The sequence below is a fragment of the Quercus robur genome, chromosome 4 (assembly GCF_932294415.1).
Source record: "Quercus robur chromosome 4, dhQueRobu3.1, whole genome shotgun sequence".
Lineage (NCBI taxonomy): Eukaryota > Viridiplantae > Streptophyta > Magnoliopsida > Fagales > Fagaceae > Quercus > Quercus robur.
Genome location: NC_065537.1, coordinates 74,668,262 through 74,678,355, shown reverse-complemented (window position 1 = coordinate 74,678,355; position 10,094 = coordinate 74,668,262). Strand labels below are relative to the sequence as shown.

The 10,094-nt window shown below is 30.3% G+C and overlaps 1 protein-coding gene across 2 annotated transcripts; it reads right to left on the bottom strand.

Moving 5' to 3' along the window:
* Positions 1-1,021: 1,021 nt before the first annotated feature.
* Positions 1,022-8,899, bottom strand: LOC126723732 (nucleotide pyrophosphatase/phosphodiesterase-like). Of its 2 annotated transcripts, XM_050427521.1 has the most exons (14): positions 8,316-8,899; positions 8,111-8,198; positions 6,352-6,618; positions 6,108-6,219; positions 4,765-4,879; positions 4,457-4,589; positions 3,770-3,957; positions 3,114-3,300; positions 2,922-2,989; positions 2,287-2,377; positions 2,003-2,191; positions 1,552-1,632; positions 1,383-1,424; positions 1,022-1,178 (listed from the first exon to the last, which is right to left on the bottom strand). In XM_050427521.1, the coding sequence occupies exons 1-14, from the start codon at positions 8,642-8,644 to the stop codon at positions 1,170-1,172; spliced, it is 1,899 nt and encodes a 632-aa protein (XP_050283478.1). In that variant the 5' UTR covers positions 8,645-8,899; the 3' UTR covers positions 1,022-1,169. The 2 variants fall into 2 exon arrangements, with proteins under 2 accessions (XP_050283478.1, XP_050283477.1); XM_050427520.1 differs by lacking the exon at positions 1,022-1,178 and having other exon boundaries at positions 1,284-1,424; positions 8,316-8,898.
* Positions 8,900-10,094: the final 1,195 nt, after the last annotated feature.

Here is a 10,094-nt window from a genome sequence, read left to right as displayed (position 1 = left end):
CCAAGTGTTTAACAAGACAATCATAAAAAAATAAAATAAAATCTCATACATAGTATAACACATAACAAAATAAAGGCAAAAAACTATATTGGGTAGAATAAAATAAGCTAATATTGATATGTTTGTTTAAATAGTAGGGTTTTAGGGTATGAAAAATTTACAATTATAACCCTTAGCAGCATGGGGCGGGGTGAGGTGGGTCTAAAAGGTCTAAACCCATTGCTGCCCACCTCGTGGTGTGGGGCTAAAATCTTGCCCCATCCCCACCCCACTATCTTTGCGGGGTAGGGAAAACACGCGTAGGGCAAAGCAGGAAGGGGCGGGTTAAGCAGGGGGGGGGGGAAATTGTCATCCTTAGTGTGGTCTAGTGGTCTTGGTTGATGCACAAGATGCGTTGAGTGTGAGGTCCAATTTTCGAGTCCAAATATGGATTTAATTGAGTTACCTCCCTCAGCAGCTCAAGGTTTATTAGTGTCTCTTATGGTGTTGGAAAGCTATGGCTCACCGTTGTCTCCTTGCATCCAGTAGGGCCCCGGACCCAAAGGGTAGAGTGCTATTATGGTCACACCCAAGTAGGATTGCCATGTTGGTCGCCCCTCACCCCCTACCCTTTTTTGTTCATATATATATAAAAATAAAAAATAAAAAGGACGAATCAATTGTAGGAAAATCAAACTCTTGACTAGTAAGCCACATACAAATGTTCCTTCTAAAATATTTTTAGGATTAATGCTCCTTAGTTTGAAACCCCATCTATATGCTTAGCTTGAATTAGAAAAAGCATTTTTTCTAAGTAAATCTTAGACTACAATAACTATCAAGAATCTCTCCAAAAAAGAAAAAAAAAAAACTATCAAGAAACACCATGACATATAGATTAAGAAATTCAGCCACAATTCTGTTGCCTATCTAACGCATTTCAAAAAGAAAGAAAGAAAGAAAGTTTTGTTATATTTCTATGCTTCTAGCTAATTAATAAAATATAGCTTGAATTTGATAAAGATATATTCATATATAGAACTACTGTTTCAACACATGCAGAAATAACTCTTTTATAAAATCTTAATAAAGCATTGCTCTTATATACAAGAAATAAATAAATAGAAAAGAGAGAATAAATTAGAAATTAATCACATCAATCTATATAATAAACTAGCCATTCCCAAACCCTAAATAATCTCTTCCATTTGGTTATAAAAGCCAGTCCTATATTTGTAAACAATAGTTTATTTCATTGTATTTTTTGCAAAGACATGGGGGTTTTTATTTGAAAAGAATTGATGTACAGTAAAGACCTTGGGAGGTCCATATATATCATATATGTGGGTAATGGATAAGGTTCTATACATATGACTATACGAGGGACCTTGCTATTTCATAATGCGAAAGCTATCACCAACATTCCTTGTATTTGCGTTCACAAACTGCCAAAATAAAGGACAAGGATAAGACACAAACATATAAATAACACGAAATACAAGCAAAAAAAAAAAAAAAAAAGTGTCTATAAATTCTATTGTCAAATCCTATAGTTGAATTGAGCATACTGACCTCAAAATATAACTCTTCCTTTGTTGCATTCCCTCTTACATAACCAAATTCTGAAATCCTAGATAAACTCCAGCTATTTGACTGTTCATGAACAAAGTAATTTGCAAGTTCATTCATCATAAATATACAAATATACGTATGTTAGAAGATTGGTCAAATGATTATACTTTTTGGACACTTGGTAATTTAATATAACTTCTAAAAAATCGATAATTTAACATAATATCAAAGTATGAGATCCTAAGTTCGATCTCTGTCTCCTCCATTATTCCTCTCATTTAAAATCTCATGTATTGGGTCTCACCCATTAAAAGGGAGTTTGAGCCCACACATGAGGAGAGTGTTAGAAGTATTTGTTAAATGATTAAATATATCACATCCCAATAGTTTAACCTTTTGAGACAATCGGTAATTTAACAATGTATACATGTGAAGATAGAGAGCAACTTACATCAGTTGTAAATTTGTCTAAGGAAAAACCAGCCATACCAATCACTGCCTGCACTGGGGCACTGTAATTGCTGTTGTTATAAGTATCTATCCCAATTGCATCTTTTGTAGGCATGGCCTTGCATTCTCCTTGGTAAACAGCACAAGTTCTCTCATAATTATGAACATGACCGAACAAAACCAGGTCGACCTAGTTCATATTCCCAACATTGCATATGAGTAAAGCAACAAACAAAAAATGACCAATTTGATAATTCAACATACAAGCTCGATAGAGGAATGTACCTTGTACTGGAGCAGTAATGGTTCCACGGCATTAACAAATTGTGGATCAACACTAGTGTCAGCGTTTGAAGAAGTGTACATTGGTCTGTGCCTGCAATTGGCAAATTTTACACTTCACTTATTAAGCTACTACACAGGCCAATTGTTTTGACATACACTCCTATATAGCACTTTCATAAAGTAGAAGGGTTCTTTTTTTTCTTTGTTAATTAACTAATTTGGTTATCCAACTGCTGGATAAAGTTCAATTTTGATCCTCCAACTTTCAACTATGTCAATTTAGTCTCACAACTTTCAAAATCAAGTGAATTTTGATTATTTGGTTGATCCTATCCTTTTAAATTTTAATAGAATTAATAGCTGAAATTAATTTAATATAGACTTTTGTACACATTCTATAATAATTTTTTGACTTTGTGCTCCATTTTCTACATTAACTATATAATTTCATTAAAATTGAACAAATAGGAGATTTAAGGATGAAATTGATTTTGTTTTGAAAGCTGGGGGACTAAATTGACACAATTAATAGTTGAGTGATTAAATTGAACTTAAACTATATAGTTTGAGGATAAATTAGTAATTTTGAGAACCCATCCTCCCCCTCTTTTTCAATGTATGTGAAATATACCTACCCCATAAAAATCAACCATGGAGTTTTTGATCGATTAACTGAACCCATGTCCTCTTCCATCCATAGATACTGTATTACATTTTGTCCATGACATATTGAGTAAGAGAAAAGGCAATATCAAATCAAATGATTAGAGAACTCCATTGAAAAAAATGAATGATAATAACACAAGATATGATCTTTTTGTAATTACCTGCTCAGAATTCACTGACCAATTATGCTCAGTTGAAATTATTGTGAAGTGAACACTAGCTTGTTCAATGGAATACCAAGGCTTATCCTTTGCCGAAGTTGGCATTGGAAAATAAGTTTCATAAGCAACTCCACATTCTCCACCTGAATCAGGAGTTAGATATACTGATCCTGAGTCTACATAGTCCCTAATCAAAAAAAAAAAAACATTAAGTCAATCCCAATTGTTCTTAGGATTACCATATGTAATAATAACAACAGCAGCAATTATGTATGTGTTTGTATGTATATGTATTTTCCGGTCACATATATATGCCTAGCAACCAATTTGAGATTTAGAACTAACACTGATTAAATAATGTGTTGTTCAAGAATTACATTTGTTGTGAATAAGTAACAAAAAACATAATAGAAGTTTTAATGATTGCTCAATTAAAAGGATCTCAAGCTAATTTAGGTGCTTCAATTAATTCTTTGAGCTTCATTTAGAGGTTGAAGAATACCATAAAAAACTATATCAAAATAATTTTACAAAAAAATTCAAAACAATGATAAATTGTTGACACATTATTAATCTTTGCATATATTAATTTTACATTAATCAAACCAAATGATTTATTAGAACAGAATTGAAGCATATATAGCCAAAAAAGTTACCTCTCATGGTTTCCAATTGCGGTCATGTAAGCAATTTGAGAGGCCACTGGGTTGATAAGCTCAAGGAAAAAGTCCCATTCTACTAAGAAACCTGTAGCGTAGCTTATGTCTCCAATATGGAAGATGGAGTCCACATTTACAGAATTCACTTCATCAGTCACAGCTTTAATCACTGAGACCGATCCTGGCTATAAGTTCAGGAAATTATTAAGAACATCCTAAATATGAGAATATGAAGAACATATATATTTAATAGATTAAATATTTTTTTTAATATATACATTATATATAGAATTTAAAATTTATGTGGTCCCTTCAATGATTATTACTTTTTATCATCATGCTAAAACTCTAATGAATTTTATAGTTTACTACTGGATTATTTTAATGAGTGTCATAAGGACAAAAAAATTATGTGAATATAATGCTCTATTATTTGATTTTTTTTTTTTTTTTTTACTATCAAATTATTTGCAAATATTATTATTTTTTAAAGTAATTTTAAATTTGTGTCAACTCCACCATGAATCACTGAGAAAATTTTTTTTTAATACTAAATTTGTAGTAGTACAGATGATAATCGAAGAATTAATATTTCTTAATCTATACATTCAAACCTTTTAATTTATAATTTTTAGAATTTATAACCATAAGATAAGGGTACTATGCATATTGAACACGTCCTACCTGAATGTAGTGTTCAACTGAAGAATCAAGAGGAGCCTTTCCCATATCACCATATGCAATAAAATAGAGTTTATCTGATCCTGCGTCTGGTGGAGTCTTGAATTGGATTTGATTACTCCAACCAACTGAATCACTACATTGTCGTAATGCCAGATATGTTAGCAATTATAACATTTATATATGATCATTAATTAAGTTAATCTTATAAAATAAAAATAAAAATAAAAACCTTTGTTCAGAACAATTTGACAGATGAAAATTTGACGACACAGTAAATTATGTGATAAATTGTGAGATGCTAACCATACCTTCCATATTTGTAGGAGAAGTTGCTTGAAGGCTGAAGTCCTGTCATCACTGCTGTATGAATGAAGCCTGGGTCATGCCATCCGAAGTCTTTGGCCGGACTCGGTAGAGTCGAACCTATAATTATCAGTTTCATACACAAAAATTAATCTAATTAAGTAGAGAAGATGGACAATTAATTGGAGATAAAAAAAATAGAAAATCAAATTGGCTTAATATATATAAAATAAATATTTTATATATATAAATAAGGGTATTCAGACCGCTTCAAGTATTTGACTATTCATTTGGGCATGTGCATCCCCCGGCAGGTCCCACACACACTAGGTTATTACTAGGGGCAGAGCTATGTTGAAGGGTTAAAAATATATATATAATTATTTTAATGTTTTCAAAATTCAGTCTATAAAAATAAGAGTTGACCCTCCAAATATTTGAATTAGTCTAATGATGCTCTTAAAAGAAATAATTGATCTAATATTAACAAAGATATGACTTTATTTTTTGCAATTTTATTTTTTATTGTAAAATGTACTCTTATATCTGTTAAATATTTGATAAGGTTTGGCATCAAACATATTTAAATCTATCTTTTTTAACCTGTTATGTGGCGATTAACAAGTCATTGACTTATTAAAAAAATCTTGTCATTAAAACTATACATGAAATTTATCTTTAGTTGCCACATAATAGGTTAGAGAAAAATAGTTTCAAATATGTTTGGAGACTAATTTATTCCTCCAAGTTTTGAATAATTCATATTTTTGAAAATTTCATTAGTTCAATTAAAATATTTTTTACTTACTTTAGTATAAAATTTGATAAATTATATTGAAAATAAGATTTTCTAAGAATTTCACTATGAAAGTGGAAAAAATGAATTTTATTTTATGAAAGATCACCATCAAACATAATTTTGATTGAAAATACTAAGCTCTATTTTTTTTTTTTTTTTTTTTGCCGGGTGTTTGTATGTATATAACTTATCAAATAAAAAAGTGTGTATATATATGTGTGTGTATATAATAAAAAGTGTGTATATATATATATATATATATATATATATATATATATGTACGTATGTGGGGGGTTGTTTTGATAAATATATTAGTACCGTAACTTGGCCCCCTCAAACAAAAATTTCTGGCTCTGCTCCTGGTTATTACTGGAAGGAATCTCTCTCCAAGATGCTGGCAAGATATTTCGGACCCAAGATCTCATAGATATCATGAGAACTTAGGAATCACTTAGCCAACCCTTTAAGATTATATAAAATAAATCTTTAACATACCATTGTTTGGCTAATTAGAAGGGAACAATATAAACTATGGAAAAGGGAACTCACTACTGCACATGTCATCTTGTGTAAATGTAGTAACTACAGAATTTTGTGACATGCCATCTCCATATTGCACTTGTTGAGGCTTCTCATCCCCACTAACCCATGTTAATCTCATCTGTACCACTAGCCAATTTGTAAATGGTCAAAATAAGGAACCTTATGTTGCCTTTTCTCTTTGTATCTATCTCTGTTTGAAAACCAAATCAAGAACAAGTATTTTTTATTTTTTATTTTAAAAGCTCCTTACCGATTTCCCAGTTGAATCTATGCTTGAGAGATGTCCATATAGTGGCATATTTGGATTAGTAAAATCCAAAGGGTTCGACCTAGTCAGAATGCAAGGTGTGTCGAAGCCACCAGCAAAGAACACAAATTCAATGTTGGTTCTTATATTAATAACATGAAATGTTAGGGAACCACTGCAAGTGGCCACCACACATTTACCAAGCACAGATTCCTGGCAATCCTTCTTCGTGCAATTGAGATAGTCTGGATCATTTTTCACGTATTGAGCCTGAGATTTTACATAAACATATATAATACATAGTTTTAGAAGTCAATTTTATGTATAAATCTATAAGTCGAATTTTTATTTTGATGGCTAGAATATCCATGTTTTGTGTTTAGTTATATTCTTCTCTAAAAGTAAAAGAAACCACAAATATCAATTATGTAATTCAATGGTTTGGACAATCAACTACATATGTGAAAAACCACAAGGAATGTATACATTATTATAAGATAGAATGATACATATGTTGATAATAATGTTATAGTCAATTGTTCAAGTCACTCCAATGCAATTTCAATTACTTGCTCGGACTTTTTTAGTTAATTATGACATATTACCTACCTACCTGAATGTATTAAATATACGCGGCCGTCCTAAACATTAAGTAATAGCTTCTCCTTATATAATTTTTACTTGATTTTTCTTCCTAAATGACGTGGCAAAGCACAACTAGTCAACTACAAATTTATAGCTAATATTCTTTAGCCAGTAATGCTACAAAATAATCTTCACTCTTTTTATGAAAAATTATAGAATATTTTGAGAGTAAAATAAATGTATGTTCATTCCTATCACATGAATAATTGATCTCACCATGAATTTAATAAGTGTGACATGCTATTGTGTAAGAGGGAGTACGTAATTATTGTATTTTTTTTTGGTTGAAAGTATGTAATTATTGTATCTCCATAGTATTCTATTCTTACCCTTCATAATTTTCTCTATTAGTTTCATAATTATTGATATGACAAATTTTAATTGGAATTACGTTTATTTGCACCAATGAGAACACACATGCCACCTCAAAAATTATTATTATTATTATTATTCAATTTGTTTCGACATAAACATTTTCCGAAAAATAATTCATTTTTCAAAAAGAACTTTTTAGAAATTATTCCATTTTTCCATGTTTGGTAGCAACCTTAAAATGAGTTGAAAAATTATATCTTAACTTCTCTTATTTAGTCTAATGCAATAGAGAGTTGTTTTTCAAAAAAATAAAAAATAAAAATTAAAAAAAAATTAATGAAAAACAACTCTATTTCATACCAAGCTAAATAAGATAAATTAAGAAATAATTTTCCTTAAACTTATTTTTTTTATGATACTATCAAATACCAGAAAACAATGAAATTTATATTCACATAAGGTTTTTAATCAAAACAAACGGAGCATTATTGTTTTTTAACAAAGCATATCATCATTTCATTTGAGTAACCTCACTTTAACATAAACTCACCATTAGAATTACGTTTTTTTTTCACCAATGAGAATACACATACCAATTTATGTGGTCCCTTCTATTATTATTATTGTTGTTGTTGTTGTTGTTGTTGTGTCCTTAAACTTATTGCTATCTAACAAAACATGTCAGTCATTCCATTTTTCTTTTATTTTGTTCATTTCATAAAAAAGTAAAAATTAAAAACCTTCTATACAATCTGCATCTTTACTAGTGCATGCTTGACTTTCAAATTTAGAATCGTAATACCTTAACAGGATATTGGCATAGCAAAGGAAGATCACTAAGGTCACCAGTTTGTGCATAATAAGCCTCACTCAATGGACAATCTGTGACACTGCATTTATATATTAGAGAACAAATTAATAAACAAACATAGTAACATATAATCCAAAGAATATATAGATGACATTAAATGTGTAAGTTTTGTAAAAGGTTTCTATATAATTCTTACTTGGAAGAAGATGTTGATATCATGGCAACCCAATCGCTACTAGAAGGAAGCAGAACTCCACTAACAGTAACCGTGAGGTATTCTTCATTTGACAGGGAAGAGTTTGGATCAACACTAATTTTTAGATGAGGGTTTGGATCGTCACACTTGAGCAAGTTTCTTCTGTTCAGTACACGAAAGTCTGATATTGCAGTGTAATTCCGGTGCTCAGCCATGGAGATGCTAGCCAAAGGATGCAACCATGATGAAGAAGCAGAAGAAGAAGAATAACCAAGAATGATAGTGAGTAAGAAGAAAATTTTAAGCAACCAAGGGGTGGAGTTTTCCATTAAAGAAGGCAGCAATGGACCAAGAAAAAAAAAACTAAGAATAACTCAAAAGCTCTTATCTAAAGTTGAAGAAATTGTTATGGTTTTTGGGTTCTCTTAACTTTGCATTTGTTTTCCTACTTCTCCTTTTATGTCATTCTCAGTATTAAAACTATGGAATGGTAGACCCAAAATTTGGAGAATGATGCTGCTTAGGATACTATGCATAATGCATAGACACAGCTAATGCATACATATCTAGGTGAATTGTACTAGGGAAGTTTGGTTTTGTAACATGATATTATTGGTTATGTTAATGATTTATGATTGAGATATGGCAACTCTAGCAAATAGTCTTTTTTTTTTTTTTTTTTTTTTTTTTTTTTTTTTTTTTTTTCTTGTATGAATTGTCTTGATGCATGTGCTGATGTGTGCCTCTTTACTTTGACTTCTTTTTCGTTATCACCTCATATATATAATCCATAGAAAGTTTTGTCCAAGACTCCTAATTATCTAAACGAATACGTTTTAGATTGTTTATCTATAATATTCCATTTTATGACTTTAATTAAGGGTTTGTATTTGACTTCAAAACTCGATAATTATTAGGAAAGTAGTGTCTTATTTAGGAGGAGTTATACCACGTATCGACTACATGTATTCTCTCTCTCAAGGTAGGTGGGTCCCACACATCAGTGGGACCCACCTACTCTAAAAGAGAGACTACATGTAGCCAAAACATGGTATAATTTCTGCTTCTGTAGTTGCAAGTTCGCAAGATTAATGCCATAAAAGGAGTTGTCTTTGACTTTTACATGGTTAATTGGTCCTCAATCAAATAACATAGTTTAATTATATTAATTCTAGAGGGAGCTGATGACAAATAAATTTTTTTTTTTTCAAATTTCTAATATGGATATTCCTTTGTGAATGGAATCAGCTAGAGCTTGTCTATTGTAGTTTATACAAAGACTATCTGTCCAAGCAATCTCATTTTTTCTGACAATTTTCAGATTTCACTAATATTCAAAAGCATCATGTAATGTCAATTTTAAGGATTCGTCCAATAAAATTTATGTGAAAACATGATGAAATGGGTTTATCAGATTGACCAAGGGTTTTTATCTTATATACTTTTAGTTTTAAGAAAGAAAAATAAGTTTGAAATTGATATATGTTATTAAATTAGGAGATAAGTTTGTTAGTGTAAATATTGTGATAATATGCTAAGTTTTTTAAAAAAAAAATTAATATTATGATTAATTATTGGGAACATTTAGTACTAAATATTGTGATCAATTGTTAGGAATATTTAGTACTTTTAGATCTTTATCATGGATATGAAATGGATTATGAGTTTGATACCTAAGATGGTATTTGTAGTCTTTTTACCATAAATTATTTCAAGGTATATTTATTTAAGATTTGTAACAGAGATTTCAATAGATAACTGGTTGGTATATAATATTTT